We start from the raw sequence: 25,488 nt of genomic DNA, 5'->3' as shown, positions 1-25,488 counted from the left end.
TAATACTAAATTACATGTGACATAGTATTGTTTATACAAAAGTCTATGTTTATTGTTTGTATAAATAATGTTACTTATAAATAAATTATATAAATTTATCTGTATAAATTAAAATGTTAATATTTGATTGAATAATTTTAAAATAAGATAAAAATAATCAATCATATTATCTAATCACATAAATAAATTGTATAATATCGAATTAGATAATTTTATAATGAAATAAAAAATAACCCATCATATTATTTAATAACAAACTATCTCACCAATTTATATAAATAAGTATATCTTTATATATTTTAATGTTAGGAATGAGAAATGAACCATAAAAAGTTAAGCATTATACCTTAAAGGTAACCCCTGAAGAGAGCCAAGTTAAGGGTGGATATGAATAGGATTGAACCCGAATATCTCTTGACTCAAATTTAGTTTAAATAAAAAAATTATTAGGCTCAAGTTCATTAAACCAAAATTAGGTTTGATTTGAATAAAAAATAGTTTAGCTCGGTTTGGTTTGAGTTAGACTTAATTTTGTAACTCGAATTAATAGTTCACATTCATAGCTCGGTTCAATTTCAATTAATGGTTTAAATTTATAACTCGAATTTATAAATTAAATTTGTGGTTCATAGATAAAATGATGTTATTTTATCTAAATAATATTTAAAATTACTAATTCGAATTATAAATTTAAACTGAATCGAGTTATGAATTCGAACTATAAATTTAAATTAATTCAATCTAAATCAAGCTATAAATTTGAACTACTAATTTAAATTATAAATTTAAATTGAATATCTTTTAGTTTAAATTTAATTCAATTTAAAAATAATCAAATATTTAGATTTAAATTTAAAAAATTTAAACCAAATTAAATTAAATCAAATTAATTTTCAAAACTGAGTCGGTTGGAATCATATCTTAGACTAACCCGAGCGTTCATGGTTTACTTGCGTGACAAGAAACCGGAAGATGACAGGTTTTTTCTTTCGTAGTCATGAACGCGTAAGAAAGGAAGACCTAAAATAAATGAAATAAGATTTATTAATAATAACCTGAAGATTTCATCTCTACCATTGATTCTGATCCTGATTAGCCAAGATTATAACAGAGCCCAATCAAAGATCAAAAGAGATCAACATCAATGGAGAAAATCAAGCAGTATTTGGCGTGGAAGAGGTTGGTAATTACTACTGTTTCAGAGATTTTGATAACTAACAAATCAGAAATAAAATTTATGTCAATAAATAAGTAATAAAAAATTGGTTAAAATAAATAAATAAACGAGTTCTCCTACTCAGCTCCTATGGCTCTTGCTCTCTCTCTCTCTCTTCCCTTCTCTATGAAGTAGCGCGGAGCGCCTTCGACTTCACTTTCATGGTGCACCGCACACACTCACTTTTTTATAACCGTCAATATCATTATCAAACAGAATCCCAATCCCTCTCTACCTTCTGACCTACTCTTCTACGAAAAAAAAAAGACCCACAAGCCAAATCAAATGAGACTCGAATGCATCACATAAAAGTCTCTTCATTTCACTGCAACAAATTTCTTTCATGTTTTAAGCGCTTTTAATCGACAATATTTGATGGGGGTTTTGGGTTTTTGATACTGGTTTGGGTTTGTTTTTCTTCAATATTAAGTCTTTTGAGCTTTTATATTTTGTGTCGTTAAAGAAGTAATTTCGTTTTTTAAGGATGTATAAAATCGGTGATCAGATAGAGAGAAACAGAGTTGTAGATAAAATGAAGAAAGATGAAGAGCTTGAAAAGATGTTGAGTGGGATTCATCACCATCAAGTTCCATATGTCAAAACTGGCCACAAACACCCGCCTCTTGTGAGTGGTTCGGGTTCACCTTTTAGTGGAGTGGTTCAGCTATCAACAGACCACCCTTCTGCTCCTGCAAGTTCTTTTTATCCCAATGGGTTTTATTTAACTGAGGAGAATTTTTCACCATTTTCAACAGTGAATTTTCCCTCTGATATTGCGGATGTTAACAAGTTTAAAACACCAAATGTCACAGATGATCATGTTAGTGGACTGTGGTTGGATTCTCACTCAAACGAGTCTTGTCGTTTTGGGAAGAATGTTGTGCCTGAGAGGTTGGATTATGATGAACTAGGTTTGTGTGAGAGTTTGTATAGAATGAGTGTTGGAAAGGAACAAAAGGATCATTGTATTATAATGAACAGACATGAGATGAACCCACAGGAGGTTAGCTTTGGTTTTGGTCATGGTTATGTGGGTCTACCTTATATGGTTGAAAAATATGGCATATCTGATGGCCTCAAGAACACTGATTATCAAGGAGTTGATACCTCTCCTGGTGTTGTATCTAGGAGTTTAGATGATCAGATGAAGTCTGTGTCGATTGCTTTGGGTGGTAGACGTGGTGAGGGAGGGTTAAAGAATGGTATTTTTTTTCACAGTCAAGCTAATGACATGCCTCAGGCCCCATGTTATGGTATCATAAGGAATTGTGTATTCGAGCAGAGAAAGGAACAGGAAAGGAGCTGGAGTAATGGGGGTTTACAATCACAGAGTTCTATTGCGAGTAGGCCTTACATTAAGGATGCATTGTTTGGATCACAAAGACATGGATTGGATACAATGGGAGAGACTGGTTTCATGAATCAATTGATTTCCACTCCCTTGATGTATCACGATTTGGGTTTAGATTTGGAAACTCAGTTGTGTAATTGTTCATTGTTGAAAGAAAGGACTAGTGTGATGCCAAACAACAGGGATTCTGTGTCTCATGTGCCTTTAAATGAAGCAGGGGTGGTGGATGGTTTTGGTGTTGAAGACAGTTTCATCATACAAGGAAAAAGTCTTAATCATATTGTTAACAAAGCCCCCGGTTCTTTGGGTGGTCACAAGAAGAACACCCTCAATGAGGTTGCCACCAAAAATCCTCCAGAGAAAATCTCTAAACTTGAAAGTTGTGCTCAGAATGGAAGACTCTGTGAAAGTGGTCAGAATATAAGTAGTTATTTCCCATTGCATTTGCTACCAAGTTCCAGTTCGTTGGCTGAGTTCCGGGGTTATATATACTTAATGGCCAAGGATCAAAATGGTTGTCGGTTTTTGCAAAGGGTCTTTGATGAGGGAACTTACCAAGATGTGCAAATTATATTTAATGAGGTCATTGATCATGTTGTTGAACTTATGATGGAGCAGTTTGGCAATTACCTTGTGCAGAAGTTGTTAAATGTGTGTAATGAAGAGCATAGGACACAGATTGTGCTTATGGTTTCCAAAGAACCAGGGCAGCTTGTCAGAATTTGCTTGAACACATATGGGTAACTCATATATAAAGGACTTAGAAACAGTCTTGTTCATTTAGTCAATTATTATTTGAGTTAATTGTTCTTGAAAAATTTTTTTGTCAATGAATGACATTTTTGTTATTATTCCAGCACACGAGTGGTACAGAAGTTGATAGAAACGCTCAAAACGAGGCAGCAGGTTTCAGCAGTCAAGGCAGCACTGAGACCTGGTTTTCTTAATCTCATAAAGGATCTGAATGGAAATCATGTGTTGCAACGCTGCTTGCAATGCCTTAGCAATGAAGATAATGAGGTACAGTTTTTTCCTTCCATGGCTTTCCATTGTGAAATTTCAGTTTGGTTCTAAAAATCTAATGAACTTGTGGTTTATTTTATCATTCTTGAATTCCTGTGTGATCTTTTTTTTTGGTTGAAATGAAGCTCTTTTCATCCTTCAGTTTTTCATTCTCATTAACAAATGAGGTGCCAAGTTTAAATTATTAGCTAAGTTATAGTGTTTCAAAGCGTGGCAATTCATATCTTCACTGTACTTTATGAATTTTGTTGTGATATTTTCGTGAAGGGTGGACATGTTCCTAAATCAATTTGTGACAATATGAATCTTATGCATTGCCTTGGTTCATGCATGTGTAACAACTTTAGACAGGAATTAGGGCATTAGTTGGGTAATAATTACTTAATATTGATTATGATAATAGTTAGTTAGTATTGATTATCTTAGATATTTGAATTTGAATAATTTATAGGATATAATTAAGATTTAAATTTGAAGGTGAAGATACTATTTGATTAGGATAGTAATTTTATAGGATAATAATTGATTTTGTTGAAATAAATGGGATTGGGGAGTTATGAAACATATATGGTATGTATGATATTGGATTAGAAAGTTATAAAACATGTATGATAGGTATGGATAGTATATCTACAGGGGAGGTAGGATTGTAAAAGGAAGACAACTATATATTGATCATCAGTGACGAGAAGTGAGAAAAAAGATAAGAACTTGATTTGATAACCTCGAACTTGATAGTGGCTTAAAATGGTAAATTGGAATATTCTGACTACATCTCAAACCTACCAAAAGTCCAAAATGATAAATTGGGAAGTTATGATGAAAAATTGGTCGATTTCGATGAAATCTGGCTATCAAATTTCGATTGTTTGCCTAATTGTCATACCTTTATGGCAATGGAAGCAAAACAAAGATATAACGATAAAGAATATGTGAAAAGAGAAAAGGAAAACTGGGTCAGAATTACCCAACCCAGTCGAGAACCTAAATCTTTTAATTCAAACTCAAACCCATTTCAATCAAACCCAACTATCAATACTCAAGCTCAAACCCTAACACAATTTTAGTCAATCCACCCACATTTAATCTATCTAGACTAATCCATTTCAATTAAACTCAGTCCAATACCCAATCCACACAAATCCAATCCCACCTATATTAAATCAATCTAACCCACAATTTGATAAATTAGCGCTAAACCAAAGGCTCGACTCAAAACTCAATTGGGTTATTCGAATACTTCACACCAAGTCTAACCTGTCATTTAAGGTTGGATTAGAATGAGCCGAACTTGAGTTCAACTCGCTTCAGTGGAGCTAGTTCTAGCGTGTCGAGTTTGTTTCAAAAGTGTTTAAGCTTGACTTGTTTGAAAAGAGTCGAACTCGAGTTTGGGCTCGGATTGATACTAAAATGATGTCGTTTTGATGCGTATTAGTTAAAATGATGTTGTTTTAGTCGATTCGTATCGAATTTTATATGTTCGTGAGCTTTACAAGTCGAACACTTCTTAACCTTGAGTTCGAGATCATTTGAGCTAAGTTCATTTCAGGTTATTGCGAATCGAGCTTGAACTCAAACTCAAACAAACTCGAATCCAATTCTACTACCATCCCAAGCCCAAATTAGTCTAACCTACTTCTCTAAAAGGTTTTGGATAAATAGAAAAAGAAGGAAAAAGGAAAAAAGAAAGGGTTTTCCAATTTTCACACCTGAAGTAAAATGTGATTTTTAAAGGGATAGATAGTGTTGAAATTAGATAATAATAATTAATTAATATTGATTATGATAATAATTAGAATAATACTGATTATGATGGTAAATGATATGATAATAATTGATATTACAATTTGAATAGTTGATAAGATAATAATTTAAATTTGAATTTAAAAATTAGGATATTATTTAATTAAGATAATATTTATGTAGGATATCATTGATTTAGATGAAATAAACGGGATTGGGGTTATAAAAACATGTATGATATGTATGAAATTAGATTGGGAAGTTATGAAACATGTGTGGCAAGTATGGGCAATATATATAAATGGGAGTTATGATTGTTGAAGGAAGCAAAATAATGTCCTTGAGTTTGGGGTACCTTTCAACTAATTGGGAGACTATGATCTTGGAAGGTGCTAACTCGTGTTGCTAACATTGTTTTATAATTGAGTATTTTGTTATGTTTTAGAGGTTCTTATCAAAGAATGATAATATTAGGATAATAATGAAATTAAATTTCAAATCCAGGTTTATAATAATAATTAAAAATTTTAATAATATTTGAATAAAGAAAGATTATTGTTGAATTAATTTCGGAAATTTAAAGATTTTAATAGAGTCTAAATTAAGATATGATTTTAGGAAACAATAAAATTATGTATACCCATTTTTGATACACAATTTATGTACGCAGATGAGGTGTTATTATTTGATTGAATATTTCTTTATCATATGATGACACATGTTTTAAAATCACATAATTACATGATGACACATCACTGTGTACATGAATTGTGTATCAAAAATGGGTACACATAACATTGCTCTTTAGGAAATGAGAGAATAAAAAGTGCAACAACATAGGGGAAAAGGGAGGGAAATTTTGGTAAGAATATTTGAGGGAAACTTCTACTTTTGAGGAAGGTTATCTCTAATTATCTAGGGAGGACTAACACCTCTTTCTTGCAAGAATTATTTTCTTTTTTATCATTATTATTTACATTTATACATCAATTTCTTATTAAGTTCAATTCATTGTTTTTCCTACTTGGTTGTTTTGTTTGTTCTATGAGATTGATTAGTTTGCACGGGTTACCATTAAATTGGTATTGGAGCACGTGAGATTTGCTTTAGCGAAAAGAGAATGAAAAGGAAAAGTATTGATCTAGAGAAGATTATGGCGATAGTGATAGATAAATTGGACACTATAAACACTAATTTGAATCGTTTGGCTAGAGGTTTGGAACAATGAAAGAGCACATGAAAGACTTAAAGAGGTTGCCTTTTAACAACAATGACAAATGAATGAGCTCCTCGAATTTTTCTCGGTAAATTACCAAAATAAAAAAAAAAACGATGACAAAAGAGGAACTTTGATGGAATTGGAGTTGCCAACAATACACACAAATTGATAATGGTTGTAAACAGAAGATTGAAAAATTTCGGTGGTGAGACAACAAACTCTAGTGAAACCCATACCTAGCCAATGAAACTTGATCATGCACATCTTCGCCTTGAAGTGAATGAAAAAACAATATAAAAAGGGTGAAATGAAGAGCCGAAGAGGAGAATTGGATCATAGAGAATCAACTCAATCCAACCACTTAATCAACTCGAAAATCATGTCATTTCACAATAACAACCCAACCCGATTTGCTTTGGGTGCTAATCACCACTTAAGCCCACACACTAATAATCTATCCAATCTACTAAACCACTTACACTCAAACCCCAACACAACTTATTACTTAGGTCTAACTAGTTGTCTTGACCTAAAACCTAATTTGATTAACTCAAATACAATTTACTGACCAAACAGAATCATTCACGAGTCAAGTCCAATCACAATCCACTTAATCAATTCCAAACCAAACCCATTTCAATTAAACATAAAACATTTTAAAGAATTGAATTCCTAATTTAAGTTTATGATAACAATAATAATAATAGATTATGATAATATTTGAATAAAGAAATGATTATGATTGAATTAGTTTTAGAAAATCAATGGTTTTAATAGAGTTTGAATTTGTATAGGCTTTTAGGATATAACAAAATAAAAGGGACAACACAAGGGAAAAAGGGAGGGTAAATTTGGTAAGAATATTTGATTGAGACTTTTATCTTGGAAGGAAGGGCACCTCTAATTGCCTGGGAAAGAACGACACCTTTTTGGTTAGAATTATTTTCTTAATTTATCACTACTATTCGCATTTATCAATGTTATATTGAGTTCAATTCATTGTTTTTATTACTCAGTTGTTTTGTTTGTTGTGTAGGATTGATTAATTTGCATGGGTGCTATCAACATGCTTATAATAGTCTAACTAATAGGCAAACTGTTTAACAGTGATTAGTCCACGTGTGTAAGGGGCTAGCAAAAATTCTGGCTTCATGTTGACCAGACACAAACAACTTCTTTACCTACAAATTAATGATTCTCCTAGTTTGGTAGATCTGTCCTGCCAATTCATAATCCTTCAGTGTAGCTTGGTACCTAGTTTATTGTGTCAGTTCTGATCATCGATTTGGCTCATGTGCCTGCATGCATAGTTTATACAATTTTTGCTTGGTACCTACATATACATGGATTCAGGACCAACAATTCACAGCCTCTAAATTCTTGGAGCTGGCTATGTTTGGTGCTCTGTAGCCAGATGGGATCCAGGGAGATAAAGTCCATTCAACTGTTAATTGTATAAGCACCAATAGGATTGATACAGATATAATTCCTATTGCTGGATTAGCCCATCCGTACAAATCCAACCTGAACCCTGTCGTATTTGTGACATCTCCAATTTAGTGATGGCAAGATGAACTTAAAATCAATTTAGTACGTTTAATTTTATCTTTACTTCGTGTCTTTTTTCTTGAGCATTGATTACTAAAATGTTCTATTTTCAAATGTCTGATTGTTTTTGATTAATGGCTTCTAAGCTTCTGATTGAAAAAGTGAAGATTTTAACTAGATGTATGCTTTTCATTGAAAGAATAGATAGTTTGCTGGACCTGCTATACTACTGTCTAGAGATTCTAAATTTTTATCTTTTTTCTTGTTTTTTCTGATAACTTTTCCTGCAGTTTATTTTTGATTCAGCTGCAAGGTTTTGTGTTGAAATTGCAACTCATCAGCATGGTTGCTGTGTGTTGCAAAGATGCATTGCTCATTCAATTGGTGAACTTCGTGATAAGTTGATAACTGAAATTTCCAATCATGGGCTTCTCCTTGCTCAAGATCCTTTCGGGTATGACCTAAAATGTGTTAATTCTTTTTGTTATTTTCTGACAGTCAAACTCATAACAGGACATGATAAAATATGTTATATTTATGAGCAGTACTATACATATTTATTTTAAGTCTACAAATAGGTATACATTTATGTATGTATCGTGTAATTGAATATTACTTTATCTTTAATTTAAAATTATCTAATTATATGATAACATACATAAAATATATACCCATTTATATAGTCAAAATAAATATATATAGTTTTATTGTATATATTCTAACATTACTTGTTCATTGATAAATAAAATTATCATAGCCTTCTATGTTTTGTTTGAGGCACCTCAATGTTTAATTAAAACCTCGCTTCTTTGGACAAGCTGTTCTTTATAAAATATAACTTAAGCTACCATATCATGTTGTTATAGAGGCAATTTTTTAATCATGCTAACAAGTTCAATAATATTTCTAAGATATAGATCCATCCATTTCAATGACAGAGCCCTTGGGAAAAATATTCTCTTTTTAAGTATATAAAGGATGCATTATGCTGGCTGGGTATCGGTCATTTGTTATTGTGGCAATTGAAAATATTGTTCCGTTTTACTTAAGTTTTGAGCAATTACATATTTATTTCCATGAAATATCTCATTATTAATTTCTTTTTATCTGGCCTGTTGCGCTGGTTATTAGGTAGGGTAAGCTACTCAATCTGCATCTTATATTGATATGTTACCTGATTATCTATATGTTGAAAAGAAACTGAGTTGCTCACTTTATATACATACATACATACATACATATACATACATACATACATACTCACTTTATACATATACATACATACATACATATACATACATATACATACATACATATATATATATATACATACATACATACATACATATATATATATACATACATACATATATATATATATAGTTGAAATCTACTTCTGGATTTTCAAAGTTGATGCACACATGATATCTAAATTCCATCATGAACATGCTGACAAGAGTGGTTGGTTAAAAACCCTTGATATTGGGAGATGAGATAAAGACAAACAGGACATAATACTTAGCTGTGATGCAAATACTTCACTTTCCTCTCAAAGAAAAATATATGAAAGCTACTCTTGGAAAAGTACAATACATCCAAGAGTAGCTTTCATATATTTTTCTTTGAGAGGAAAGTGTAAGTATTTGCATCACAGCTAAGTATTATGTCCTGTTTGTCTTTATCTCATCTCCCAACATCAAGGGTTTTTAACCAACCACTCTTGTCAGCATGTTCATGATGGAATTTAGATATCATGTGTGCATCAACTTTGAAAATCCAGAAGTAGATTTCAACGCAACTTTATGAACCTTGATCAAAAGGAATCCAAGTTTCAGGATGTTGGCCATCCTTTCCATCTTCATTTTCCCTTCTCATATCTGGTCCTCTCCTCTGTTGACATGGCCATTGCTTATAAGTTTTGTTACACACCCTAAATTATCTTGATAAATTATTCTTGTCTCCCAACTTAGATGTCAATACTCCCATTTGTCAACCTTAAATCACTATGTTTCTCCGTCCATCAAACTAATGTTTACAGAAAGTGTTGCTTCCTTGGTTGCTCTGCATTTGGGTACAAGAGGACTGGTCAGTTAATGTCTTTCTATAATGTGTTCATACTCCAAAATATCAATTTAAATATACAATCCTGCGAAGTAAGACTATGTGCATAAATAATGAGTATTATTTTGTATACTAACAATGATGTGTCACGATATGATTAAGTGTTATTTTTTCTCTAATTTAAAACCACCTAATCACATAGTGGTATGTTCTCGTTAGCACACAAAATAGTACTCATTTTTAGTGCATGTATTTATCCCAAAATAAATGTTTACCCTCATGTATCATTGGCTAATTTTATTGTTTTGTGGTTTTTTTTTTAATCATTCTTAACCTTGGACAGTAAGTTAATCCAAGAAGTGGTTGCTTTTAAAGTTACTTTGGTTCTGCACCATGGTTATATCTGATGCTATGACTCAGAAAACTTTTATCATTCTGTGGCAGAAATTATGTTGTTCAATATATTATAGAGCTGAAGATCCCTTCTGTCGCTGCCAACTTCCTTGCTCAGTTCAAAGGCCGCTATGTTCACCTATCAAAGCAAAAATTTAGCAGTCATGTTGTGGAAAAATGCCTCAAGCATTTTGGAGAGAGTCGATCACAAATTGTCCATGAATTGCTGTCTGTGCCTCATTTTGAACAGTTGCTGCAAGATCCATTTGCCAATTATGTCATTCAGTCTGCATTGACAGTTACCAAGGTTTGGAGCACTACATTCCTCTAGCAACTTCTTTGATGTCTTCCAAACTTTGGGAAAAGGACTATTTCTCACCCAAGTTTTAGTCGAATCTCAAAAATACATCCACGACAGTTCAAAAACCGAAATATCCACCCATAGACTAGTTTTTGCTAGAGGGAATAAAATTATTATTTTACTATTAAACTTTAAACTCTAAATAATTTATATCATTTCCCCTTTTTAGTTTAAAAAATTAACAATTTCTCTTATAATAAAACTTTGAAAAACTGTAATTTTTCCCCTAGCGTTTCAGTTTTTTAGGTAAGCCACCAATCCACTAGAATCTGATGGCTCAACGACGATAGAGAAACGTCTAGAAGCATTGACGCTTTGAACAACGATGCGTCGACATTTTTGGACGACGATACGTCATCCAGAGGCATTAATCTGGACGATGATGTGTCATCTAGAATCATCGATCTAGATGATGTATCATCGCCTAGAAGCGTCCATTTGGACAACGATGCGTCGTCCAGAAGCGTTGATGCTTCTTCATCGTCGTTGAGCTATCGGATTTCGGTGGATCAGTGGCTCACTTGAAAAATTGAAACTCTAGGGGGAAAATTGTAGTTTTTTAAAGATTTATCATGGGTGAAATTGTTAATTTTCTAAATTAAAGGGGAAAAATTATATAAATTTTTAGGGTTTTAAAATTTAGAGTAAAACAATGATTTTACCTTTACCTATGATAAAAAATTCTAACAGAAGTTAGTTTATGGGTATTTGGGTTTTTGAATTGTCGCGGGTGTGATTTTGAGATTTGACTAAAACTTGGGTGGGACGTAGTCCTTTGCCCCCAAACTTTTGATAGAACCTTACTCCTTAATTTTCATCTTCAGGGTCCCCTTCATGCTGCACTGCTTGAAGCTGCTCGACCCCACTCTTTCCTACGAACTAGTCCATATTGTAAGCGGATTTTCTCTCGAAATCTGTCAAAGAAGTGATGTAAATTCGTGTGTGGTGGCAAGTGTTGTTGCTCTCCCAAACTTACTAACCTGTTCACTATTCAGAAGTTTTACTATTTCTTGGGGCACCGGATGTAGAAGAGCCTTCAAAATTTGAAGCGGGTCCTCAAGAGAACCTTTGAAACTTAGTATCTACGGATGATCTCTCCATGATTTTGATGAAAGTAAACTGGAAGTTTTTGCTCCCGGTTGTTTATTTTGCTTATACAACTTATATGTACTGTTCTGTTGTCTTCTTGGTGTTGTTGTTGTTTTCCTGTTGATCTGAACTGTTAATGTATAATGTTTCACCCTTTTTACTTTTAATCTGGGTAAATGCCATGCGGTAATTTATTTCCTCTTCAATTCTGAGATGATTTTCTTTAAGAGATGACAAAGGACTCCTTTCAAAGAACATAAAAATGATATGGAAAGATTCTACTCTAACTGGGACCAATGCCCTAAAATTATGACTGCTCTCCACCCCTTATTGCTGTTCCATTCTCGTCAAGGTCTTTGATTGCGTATGGCAGAGGTATTTCTCCTGGAAAATACTCTAAGCAAGTGGATATGCTCTGCTATGACTTTTCCATTCCAGTTGGAACCATGCATGTCTTCTAATACAACCAAACAGTGAATGTAATATTTTTCTCCGGTCCATCTCTATAGTTGAGTTTGATAAATGATAAATGAGTTTACCATTTACTCCTGCTTCTGCGTTGACAGTCATTATCCGACGAATTTTCATGAAACAGTTTTCTTTACGTCGTTTCAATTTTATTTTATTTGTTACCATTTTGATTATAAAAACTCCAACCGGCTTATTAAATATAATTTCAAAATCAATAAAACTGCACACAATTTTATAGACAAATAAATATGTGTAATTCTGTAATTAAATGTTATTTTATTTTTTTAATTTTTATCTATATAATTATATGATAATACATCATTATTTATATATAAAATTATACACATATCACTACTATTTAAAAAATTCATCTTTGGGGCGTGATTGAAACTATAGTTTGTCAAATCAACAATATTTTGAACAACATAATTTCTGCCGCAGAACCAAAATAACTTTAAAAGCAACCACTTCTTGGATTAAATTACTGTCAAAGGTTAAGAATGATAAAAAAAATACCATGAAACAATAAAATTAGCCTATGATACATAAGGGTAAACATTTATTTTGGAATAAGTACATGCTCTAACAATGAATACTATTTTGTGCGTTAATGAAGATATAACACTGTGTGATTATGTGATTTTAAATTTAAAAAAAAGTGAGACTTAATCATATCGTAACACATTATTATTAATACATAAAATAATACTCATTATTTATGCACATTATCTTACTTTGTAGGATTATATATTTAAATTGATAATATGGTGTATAAACACATTGAAACACAACAAATGCATTATAGAAAGGTATTAAGTGAGCAGTCCTGTTGTACCCAAATGCGGAGCGACCAAGGAAGCAACACTCTGTAAACATTAGCTTGATGGATGCAGAAACCCAGTGACTTAAGGTTGACAAACGTGAGTTTTGACATCTAAGTTGGCAGATAAGAATAATTTATCACGATAATTTAGGGTGTGTAACAAAACTTATAAGCAATGGCCATGTCAACAGAGGAGAAGGCCAGATTTGAGATGGGAAAATGAAGATGGAAAGGATGGCTACCATTCTAAAACTTGGGTTCCTTTTGATCAAGGTTCATGAAGTTGCGTTGAAATCTACTTCTGGATTTTCAAATTTTATGCACATATGATATCTAAATTCCATCATGAACATGCTGACAAGAGTGGTTAGTTAAAAACCCTTGACATTGGGAGATCAGACAAAGACAAACAGGACATAATACTCAGCTGTGAAGCAAGTTCTTACGCTTTCCTCTCAAAGAAAAATATATGAAAGCTACTCTTGGAAAAGACTCACAGTATATATACATATAAAAAGAAAGTGAGCAACTCAGTTTCTTTTCAACATATAGATAATCAGGTAGCATATCAATATAAGATGCAGATTGAGTAGCTTACCTTACCTAATAACCAGCTCAACAGGCCAGATAAAAAGAAATTAATAATGAGATATTTCATGGAAATAAATATGTAATTGCTCAAAACTTAAAAGTAAAACGGAACAATATTTTCAATTGCCACAGCAACAAATGACCAATACCCAGCCAGCATAACGCATCCTTTATATACGAAAAAAGAGAATATTTTTCCCGAGGGCTTTGTTAATGAAATAGATGCACCTGTATCTTAAAAATATTATAATATATATAATAAAATTATACATATATATTTTAAATATATAAATACACATACTCTTGATATATGTTATCATGTGATTGAATACTTTTGAATTAAAAATAAAAAAATATTTAATTATGTGACAACACACATAAATCATGAACCGTGGCCACGACTAATATAACGTGATGCATTTGTTATGAATATTAATTAAAATAACCTAATTTTTTCTATTGTATATATATGTAGTCATTTTTTTCTTTTATTATACATATATAACTTAAAATATAAAATATCCAAAATAGTTTTAGGTTTTTTACTCACTTAGTCAAGACTCATTTAACCAAGTTATAAATTTATTTATTTAGTCAAGATATAAAACTCACTTACCACTCACCCAAAACATAAAACCTACAAAATAATATAATAAAATTTAATTCATAAAAATTATTATGAATTTAAAAAAAAAAATTCATGCACACTTGTTTGCTCGACCAACTTATTTGCCTAAGCTATCCGATCATGACTAGTCAGCCAACCCATTCGACTAATCTCAAATCCTAAAATTTATTTTTTAAATGTAAAATTAAACTAAAAAATAATTATATTTATATAAAAAAAAGATAATTATATATATTTGTGTGTGTAATATACCAAAAAAGATATTAGCATTTTAATTAATATCCTCGTTTGCTAAGTTGGTAAGAAGACTCCAAACATGTAAATTGTAACTTGATTAGAGGCTTATACTGAATTAATAGAAAAATTCTTTTTCATTCATTATGTTTCCTTCACTTATTTTTTATATTTTTGTGTTTGTTACTTTCTTTCCAAACAAGAACCATAAACCCTTATATAAATTCGACGAATTGACATTTTATAAAATTTTTAGATTCCATTCACGCATAAAAAGCAGATTTGATAGGATTGGTGATCTACATCACCCGCCCTCCTGCTCGTCTGCACAGATACATGAAAAAGGGAAATAAAACCATTAACAAATATCATCACCACACATCATGAGAAATAAATTTTTGCCAGTGGCCTGTCATTTCTGACGCTTACTAGCATTGAAGTGAAGACTGGTGTGGAAGGGGAAATTAGACAAACTTGTTCACTCATTCTGAAGAAGATTAAAGAATCAAAGCAAACTTCATCCTTAAAATCTATTACTTGTCAGAATTGACTATCACTTGGTTAATAAGGTATTATGTTGACGTATATAGTCATGATGTCCAATTAGTAGAGGGGCTCCGTTCCCCAATGATCGGGTTTTTTTTCAGCATTTTCTTAAGGAATGAGAATGTTAATAGGATCTGGATTAGTAATAAGAGTCCTAAAGAAGTTTTGACTTATGGATGGTAGTCCATATAAATATAAAAACTAAAGAAGTCTTCACTTCAATGCTAGTAACCATTAACAAATCTTAGAATTCAGGCTAGATTATAAAAACTAAAAATAGTAAAATATTAAATTTATTTATTAATATTATGTGACAATATATAAAATCAAATCAACATAATTGTTAAATAAGAGAATTTAATCAAATCAACATAGTCTTAAAAAACTAGTTTAGTTTTAATTAAATAGTAATTCATCAAAGATAATGTCAAGGTATTTATTAAAATAGTCATTTATTTTATCTTTTATATATATAAAATCATTTTTTTATTATATAAATATAACAATTTTTTAACTTGATTTTGTTTTTGAAATAAAAAAGATTATAAGATTTGAGGTTGATTGAATAGGTCAATCAGCTTGCCAACAGTTAATTGGCCAACTAATTTTTTAAAAATAAATTGATTAGTTATGTGTTCGGCTAACTAACCATCTAACCAATTATCTATTCTTTCGGTGAAAAGCATACATCTAGTTAAAATCTTCACTTTTTCAATCAGAAGCTTAGAAGCCATTAATAAAAAACAATCAAACATTTTAAAGGAGAATATTTTAGAAATCAATGCTTATGGAAAAAGACATGAAGTAACGATAAAATTTAACTTCTTAAATTGATTTTAAGTTCATCTTGCCATCACTGGGTTGGAGTTGTCACAAATATGACAGGGTTCAGGTTGGATTTGTACGGATGGGCTAATCCAGTAACAGGAATTATATGTGTATAATATTCTTGGTGCTTATATTGTTAACAGTTGAAAGGACTGTATCTCCCTGGATCCCCTGTGGCTACAGATCACCAAACATGGCCAACTCCAAGAATTTAGAGGCTGTGAATTGTTGGTCCTGAATCCATGCATGTGCATGTACCAAGCAAAAAATTGTATAAACTATGCATGCAGGCACTTGAGCCTAATGATGATCAGAATTTCCATAAAAGCTCCAACACCTACTCTGACAGAGGATTATGAATTGGCAGGACAAATCTACCAAACTAGGAGAATCGTTAATTTGTACGTAAAGAAGTTTGTGCCTGGTCAACTTGAAGCCAGAATTTTTGCTGGCCCCTTACACACATGGACTAATCACTGTTAATCAGTTTGCCTATTAGTTAAACTATCCTAAGCATGTTGATAGCAATCATGCAAACTAATCAATCCCACAGAACAAGAAAAACAACCGCATAGGAAAAACAATAAAGTGAACTTAACAAAATATTGATATATCTGAATAATAGTGATAAATAAAAAAAATAGTTCAAGCAACAAAGAGGTGTCAATCCTTCCCAAGCAATTAGAGGTGCCCTTCCTCCCAAGGTAAAAGTCTCTATCAAATATTGTAACCAGATTTTCCCTCATTTTTCCCCTTATGTTGTTGTCCCTTTTTTCTGTCATTTCTTAAAATCCAATCTTAATTCAAATTCTATTAAATCATTGATCTTCTAAAACTAATTCAATCATCCTTCATTGCTCAAACATTATCATAATCTTAAATTAGGAATTAAATTCCAATAAAATGTTTTGAGTTTAATTGAAACGGGTATGGTTTGGAATTGATTAAGTGGATTGTGATTGGACTGACTGGTGAATGATTGAGTATGATGGGTAAATTGTATTTAAGTTAACTCAATTAGGTTTCGGATCAAGTCTAATGGTTGGGTCTAAGTAATAAGTTGTGTTGGGGTTTGACTGTGAGTGGTTTAGTGGTTGCACTGAATGCAAATTGGGTTGCATTGTTAGTGGAATGGAATGATTGATTAAGTGGGTCTTTTGACTGGATTATTTCTTCCGATCCTTCTCCTCGGTTTTTGATCGGCTATGAAGTAGAATATTGAATGCAATCATTTTATTTGTCAATAATAACTACCATTAATTTATTATATTTGTTGTGTATGCCTCTGATAATAAAAATCATATGTATATCAATCATTATGCTTGAATATACTGACACAATTCAAAACTATAGACATTGACAAAAAGAATATTTTTAGGTATAGAGATGAATGTAGGGATAGAGACAAGGATTACAAGAAGAGAAACCGTAATAGAAACAAATATAGATATGATCGTGACAGATACAGTGAGAGAGAAAGAGATCATCGTCATCGAAGCATGAGCTATAGCTCTAGTCTTGATCACCGAAGACACTCTAGGAGAGGCAGATATAATGAAGGGACAAACAGTTGAAGCGGATCTTATGGAAGGTATTGGATGTTTATATATATATGTATGTTTCTTTTTTCCTGAATTAATGGTGATTTTTCTAAAAATAAGATGGAAAGTTTTAAAACAATTATATTGAAATATACTTAAAAGATTCTATACATATTTATATATATATATATATATATAGAGAGAGAGAGAGAGAGAGAGAGAGGCGCAAACACACACACGTATATATATTCTCGTCATTGAATTGACTTTTGTAATTTCTTATTGTTTCGAAAATGTTTACATCTTGAAGTGCCTCCCCTGCTCGGCATAGTCCTAATTCTAAGGGCCCTTTTCAACATAAGAGTCAGAGAGGTGAAAGTCCCGTTGGACACAACCCTAAAGAACACTCCCCTGCTCTGAAAAGTGTGTCACCACATGGTCGGCGCTCTGTTTCTCCAAGTCCATCTCTGCAGAGAACCAATGCTCATGTGAGTCCCGCATTCACATTTTTCAGTTCTAAATTGCATCATGAACTTTATGGCTGAAATGTTTATGTTGGTATTTTTACTTCGTAGGAAGCATGAAGCAGCATAAAATGTGATAGAAGTTTCTTTTGCTTGATGGGCTGTGTGTATTTGCTATTTGCAATGTGTTTTTCATTAGTGTAATGCTCAATGCGTGATTTGATGGTAATTTATGCTAAACTGACATATCATGTAGAAGAAAAGTTTGAAGCTAGACACACTATTGAAACTAGTGCCTTGACATAAGTTTCTGTGCTTTCATTTTGTACCTTGTATGCTAATTTTTTTCCACTTGGTGATTTTTCACTGAACATGCAAATGTTGATTATCATTTGTTTCAGTTAGTAGGTTCGAATATTCTGATTGCAAGATTATAAACTTGCTGTTGGTCCTCTTAACTTAAAAGAGTACTGATGCCCAAACTTTCTTTGTTGATGCCCTGATTCGTAAGAATCATTAGAACTTATTATAATAAGCTTTATAGAAGAGAGGATATTAACTTGTCCATTTTCTTTTTTCACGCTTTCTGATTTTTGATTGGTTGGATGACTATTTGCCACCCAAGATTTGTTGAAAATTCAGTTCTCCTATCTATCAGTCAGTCTTACTATTTAATCTTAACTGTAAAAGGGTAGAAAAGTAGTTTAAAAGAACAGGAAAAATCATGTATTGAGGAAACAACTTTTGCTCAAATAAGTTTGATCATCAGCTATAGAAGAATTTGAGTGGTAGATTGATTATAAATTCAAGCACCTATTGTCAAGTAGCTTTCTTCCAAGTCAGCGTGATCTAAGCTTCTTGCCCTCTTTAGTACGTCCTTAAACTAATCAGCTCTTCCATTCCAACTTCCAAGTTCCAATTCCAAATTCCGGCACCCTTTGGAAGTGTTGGACTGCAATTTCCCAAATTAAATTCAATAAATTTCGCCTGCGAATGAGAAGAGAAGTCAGAGTCAGATTGAGACAAATAAAGGGATCTAGTCTGGTGGTGACTATCATACGAACGTGAGAGGAGATTGAGTCGAGAAGAGAGGAGAGAGTGAGAGAGTTTGGTGAGTCTTATAATATAGGTAATGAAAAAGAAAAGAAAAAATTGTATTGAAAGAAAATCGAGGAGAATTATGCAAATGCAAGAATTCAAACTTAGTCCTAGTGTTTGCTGTATGTAGGAATTACGGAGTACCATCAAAACAATAAGCTTGTTGTGTAAAACATTATATTCATTTATCATTAATCTATTTTTTTTACAATCTGATCGATCGGACTGGAAAAAACAGAATTGGGGCTCTAGCCTGGTCAAACTACTGCAAAGAGTCTACATACATGACCCTGGAGAAGGAAATTAGATGCATTGACCAAAGGTCAAAGTCTGCTGAGAAAATAAAAGTCAATTTTTGTTTATTTTGTCTTTAATCTTAATTTAGCAGTGGAAATTTGTAGCGCCATAGATAGTTAGCCCGACTCTATTAACTTGCTGGCTATAAATAAGAGGGAATTTGTATATAAGTTGTCCAGTTCTTGTGTGTTGTTGCTTCTGCCTCCTCTACTGAAGAGGCAAATGCTCTCCTAAAATGGATAGCTAGGTTTGAAAATCAAACAAAATCTTGGTTAACTTCGTGGACTCTGGTTTCTCCTAATGCCACCAACTCTAAGCCACTCACAACCCCATGTTCTTGGCTTGGAGTTGCATGCAATTTAGTTGGAAGTTTCATCAAAATAAACCTTACTAGTTTCGGTTTAAATGGTTCGTTGTATGACTTTTCAGCCTCCTCTTTCCCTAATCTTAAATATGTTGATCTTGCAGTAAATTCACTCATTGGTGTTATTCCATCTCAGATTGGTAACCTATCAAAACTCATTTATCTTGACCTATCCTTTAATCATTTCTCTGGAAAAATCCCATCTGAAATTGGTCTCCTAACAAATCTTTAGATCCAATTGAATGGCACCTTGACGAAAACCAATTGAATGGCACAATTCCATCTGAAATTGGTCAGTGTCGATCTTTTAATGAGCTTGCCTTGTATAGCAACAGTCTAGACGGTCAAATTCCTGCTTCTCTTGGTAATCTGAGCAACTTGATTAGGTTATATTTCTACAATAATTCGCTTTTAGGTTCTATTCCTGTAGAAATGAGAAATCTAACTAATTTGATTGAACTTTTCTTAGATACCAACCATCTTACAGGCCTCATTCCTTCCAGTTTTGGAAATTTTACAAATCTTATTGTGTTGCATGCCTTTGACAATCAACTTTCTGGTCTCATTCCTGAGGAATTAGAAAATTTGATGTGTCTTGAATATCTAAGCCTTTATTCAAACAATCTTTTTGGTTCTATTCCAACATCATTAGGTAGCCTGACAAACCTCACCTACCTTCATCTTTATGGAAATCAACTTTCTAGTCTCATTCCTGAAGAGCTTGGAAACTTGAAATCTCTCATAGATCTAGAGTTTAGTGTAAACCAATTAAATGGTTCGCTTCCTCCTTCATTTGGCAATTTGATTAATTTAGAAATATTATATCTTCGCCAAAACCAACTTTCTGGATCTAGTCCTCAAGAAAATGAGAAATCTCATGAAATTGTCAGTACTACAACTAGACACAAACCAGTTTACTGGTCCTCTGCCCAACATTTGCCAAGTTGGTCCACTTGCATGCTTTAGTGTAAGTAACAATAATCTTACAGGTAACATCCCCGGAGGCTTAAAAAACTACACAAGCTTGCTAAAACTCTGTCTTGAAGTCAACTAACTCATTGGAGATTTAGCAGCAATGTTCGACATCTATCCAAAACTGAGCTTCATAGACATTAGTCATAACAAATTCCTTGGTGAAATATCATTTGAATGGGGAAATTGTCCAAATTTAAGTTTCTTACTCGTGGTGAGGAACAATATCACTAGAACCATACCACCAGAGATTGGAAATGTAGGTCAGCTACAATCACTTGATCTTTCTTTCAACAATTTAGTTAGGAAGATTCCAAAGACATTGGGAAAGTTGACTACTCTTATTAAGGTCAACTTTAGTGACAATCAACTTTCCAGTGTCATACCTTTAGAAATTGGGCTATTGACTAATCTTGAGTCTTTGGACCCATCCTTAAACAAAGTAAGCCAAACAATACTGGAAAATCTAGGAAACTTAGTCAAGCTGCAATACCTGAATTTGAGCAACAACAAATTTATTTACGAAATTCCAGTTCAGATTGAGAAGTTAATTCACTTGTTTTAGTTAGATTTGAGTCATAATTCTCTTAGAGGAGAGATACCATCGCAAATGAGCCATTTGAAGAGCTTGGAGCAGTTAAATCTCTCCCACAATTCTCTTACGGGTTCTATTCCAAACGGAAATTAGGGGTCTGCTTTATGTGGACGTATCTTACAATCAGTTAAAGGACCTTATTCTCGAGAGCAAAACATTTCAAGATGCTGCTATGTTACAAGGGAACAAGGGATTGTGCGGTAATGTTCAGGGATTCCCACCAAGGGACTTGTTTGAGGATAGGTCCAAAGACTCAAGATTAGTCAGTAGGTCAATTTTTGAAGGTATGACACCGGAAAGTTGATTGTCACTGAAGTTGACCTCAATAAGAGTAGTCAACTTTCCCAATGTCTTTGGAATCTTCCTAACTAAATTATTAGAAGAAAGATCAAGTGAATGTCGCTGAGCTGTATTTCCAATCTCTGGTGGTATGCTTCTAGTGATATTGTTCCTCACCCCACAAATAAGGAACTTAAATTTGGACAACTTCCCTATTTAGATGATATTTCACCATGGAATTTGTTATGGCCTATGTTTATGAAGCTCAGCTTTGGATAGATACCGAACTCTGTCGCGAAATCTTCAGTGAGTTGGTTTACTTGAAGACAGACTCTTAAAAAGCTTGTACAGTTTTTCAAGCCTTTAGGGATGTTACCCGTGAGATTATTGTTGTTTGCAGTGAAGTATGCAAGTTTGGCAAATGTTGGGCAAATGACCAGTAAACTAGTTTGTGTTAGGTTGCAGTACTGACAATTTCATGAGATTTCCCATTTCTTGAGGAATGGATCCAGAAAGTTGGTTTTGACGAATATATAATATTTCTAAATTAATCAAATTGCCAAATGAAGGGGGAAACGAACCATTCAATTGGTTTACACTTAACTCTAGATATGTGAGAGATTTCAAGTTTCCAAGCTCTTCAGGAATGGGACCAGAAAGCTGATTTCCATAGAGATGAAGATAGGTGAGGTTCGTGAGGCCACCCAATGATGTTGGAATAGAACCAGAAAGATTGCTCGAATAAAGGCTTAGATGTTCAAGACACCTTAAATTTCCTAATTCTTCAGCATTGGGACCAGAAAGTTGATTGTCAAGGGCATGGAGCATAATAAACTTTGTAAAATTTTCAAAACGGGAAGAAATGAGGCTTGTAAGACGGTTGGTATTCAAGTAAAGTTCGATTAAATTGGTTAGATTTCCCATTTCTATAGGAATAGAACCTGAAAGCGAATTATTGTGGAGATATAACCTAACCAGGTTGCTCAGATTACCAAGAGAAGCAGGAATTTGACAGTCTAGACTGTTGTTATACAAGGCAAGCTCATTAAGAGATCGACATTGACTAATTTCAGATGGAATTATGCCATTCAATTGGTTTTCATCAAGGTGCAGGATCTGAAGATTTGTTCAGAGACCAATCTCAGGTGGGATTTTTCCAAAGAAATGATTGAAGGATAGATCAAGATAAATAAGCTTTGACAGGTTACAAATTTGGGATGGAATAACACTAGAGAGTGAATTTACTGCAAGATCAACATATTTAAGATTAGGGAAAGAGAAGACTGAAAACTCACACAACGTACCATTTAAATCGAAATTGGTAAGGTTTATTTTGATGACACTTCCAGCTAAATTGCATGAAATACCAGGCCAAGAACATGGGGTTGTGAGTGGCATAGAATTGGTGGCATTGGGAGAAACCGGAGTCCACGAAGTTAACTGAGATTTTGTTTGATTTTCAAAGCTAGCTTTCCATTTTAGGAGAGCATTTCCCTCTTTAATAGAAGAGGCAGAAGCAACAACACACAAGAACTGGACAAGGAGGAGAAGGGTAAGTAGTTTTTTAAAACTTAATTTGCCCATGTCTGTTTCTTTTTTGATATTGTGCTGATAGTATACAAATTCCCTCTTATTTATAGCCAGCAAGTTAGTAGAGTCGGGCTAATTTGCCCATGTCTGTTTCTATCTTTCCTGAAGATAGAAAATTATACAGCTATAATTCCTATTGCTATTTTATTCCTATTTCAAAATAATCATAGGCTAATTTTATTGCTTCATGGTATTTTTTTAATCATTCTTAACCTTGGACACTAATTTAATCCAAGAAGTGGTTGCTTTTAAAGTTATTTTGGTCTCTGCACCATGGTTTTATCTGATTCTATGACTCAGAAAACTTTTATCATTCTGTAGCAGAAATTATGTTGTTCAATATATTATAGAGCTGAAGATCCCTTCTGTCACTGCCAACTTACTTGCTCAGTTCAAAGGCCCCTATGTTCACCTATCAAAGCAAAAATTTAGCAGTCATGTTGTGGAAAAATGCCTCAAGCATTTTGGAGAGAGTCGATCACAAATTGTCCATAAATTGCTGTCTGTGCCTCATTTTGAACAGTTGCTGCAAGATCCATTTCCCAGTTATGTCATTCTGACAGTTACCAAGGTTTGGAGCACAACATCCTTTTAGCAACTTCTCTGATGTCTTCCAAACTTTTGATAGAACCTTACTCCTTAATTTCTATCTTCAGGGTCCCCTTCATGCTGCACTGCTTGAAGCTGCTCGACCCCACTCTTTCTTACGAACTAGTCCATATTGTAAGCGGATTTTCTCTGGAAATCTGTCAAAGAAGTGATGCAAATTCGTGTGTGGTGGCAAGTGTTGTTGCTCTCCCAAACTTACTAACCTGTTCACTATTCAGAAGTTTTACTATTTCTTGGGCCACTGGATGTAGAATAGCCTTCAAAATTTGAAGCTGGTCCTCAAGAGAACCCTTGAAACTTAGTATCGACGGATGATCTCTCCACGAATCTGAAGAACGTAAACCGGAAGTTTTTGCTCCTGGTTGTTTATTTTGCTTATACAACTTATATGTACTGTTCTGTTGTCTTCTTGGTGTTGTTGTTGTCCTGTTGATCTGAACTGTTAATGTATAATGTTTCACCCTTTTTACTTTTAATCTGGGTAAATGCCATGCGGTAGTTTATTTCCTCTTCAATTCTGAGATGATTTTCTTAAGAGATGAAAAAGGACTCTTTCAAAGAATATAAAAATGATATGGAAAGATTATACTCTAACTGGGACCAATGTCCTAAAATTATGACTGCTCTCCACCACTTGTTGCCGTTCCATTTTCGTCAAGGTCTTTGTTTGCGTTTGGCGGAGGTATTTTTCCTGGAAAATACTCTATGCAAGAGGCTATGCTCTGCTATGACTTTTCCATACCAGTTACGGGCCCAACATGTGACTGAACATTGGAAGAATGAGGTGGAAGTTGGAACCATGCATGTCTTCTAATACAACCAAAGAGTGAATGCAATATTTTCTTCGGTCCATCTGTCTGGTTGGGTTTGATAGAGATGGATATCGATTTTGAAGATGACAAATGAGTTTATCATTTACTCCTGCTTCTGCGTTGACTGTCATTATCCGACGAATTTTCCTGAAACAGTTTTCTTTACGTCGTCTCAATTTTATTTTATTTGTTACCATTTGGATTATAAAAACTCCAACCGGTTTATTAGATATAATTTCAAAATCAATAAAATTATATATACAATTTTATATACAAATAATAATATATCTTAATATGATTAAGTCGTAGTTTTTTTTATTTTTAATTATCTATTCATATAATAACACATTGTTATTTATGTTTAAAGTTGTGTATATAACATTACTCTTTAAAAATTCATCTTGGAGATGTGATTGAAACTATAATTTCTCAAATTTGTGAAACATATTTCTATTTGATTTCATTCTAATCAGATTTGATTTTTTATTGAATCTGATTTTGATGTGTTATTTATTATTTTTCTATTTCATAGGATTAGGATTCTAATTTAATTATTTACTATTTTCCTATTTTATGGAATTAAAATTTCAGTTTAGTTATTTATTATTTTCTTATTTTATAAAATTAGGATTTCAGTTTATATTATGTTATAAGATTATATATTATATAATATTTTGTAAATAATATTAATTCAGTTTCTAATCAATTCATAATTCTACAAAATCGTGGTTTCTACAAACTT

The 25,488-nt window shown here is 32.9% G+C and overlaps 1 protein-coding gene across 2 annotated transcripts; it reads left to right on the top strand.

Annotated features, from left to right (window-relative positions):
* Positions 1–1,286: 1,286 nt before the first annotated feature.
* Positions 1,287–24,449, top strand: LOC123229028. 2 transcript variants are annotated; one of them, XM_044654585.1, is made up of 5 exons: positions 1,287–3,307; positions 3,425–3,587; positions 8,391–8,554; positions 10,606–10,861; positions 23,982–24,449. In XM_044654585.1, exons 1-5 carry the CDS (start codon positions 1,701–1,703, stop codon positions 24,084–24,086), a joined length of 2,295 nt encoding a protein of 764 aa, XP_044510520.1. In that variant the 5' UTR covers positions 1,287–1,700; the 3' UTR covers positions 24,087–24,449. The 2 variants fall into 2 exon arrangements, with proteins under 2 accessions (XP_044510520.1, XP_044510519.1); XM_044654584.1 differs by lacking the exon at positions 23,982–24,449 and adding an exon at positions 11,740–12,210 and having other exon boundaries at positions 1,289–3,307.
* The last annotated feature ends 1,039 nt before the right edge of the window (positions 24,450–25,488 follow it).

This window comes from Mangifera indica, chromosome 11 (assembly GCF_011075055.1).
Source record: "Mangifera indica cultivar Alphonso chromosome 11, CATAS_Mindica_2.1, whole genome shotgun sequence".
NCBI classification, from domain to species: Eukaryota; Viridiplantae; Streptophyta; class Magnoliopsida; order Sapindales; family Anacardiaceae; genus Mangifera; species Mangifera indica.
Note: the sequence above shows the minus strand (reverse complement) of the source record. Positions and strands in the feature narration are given on the sequence as shown.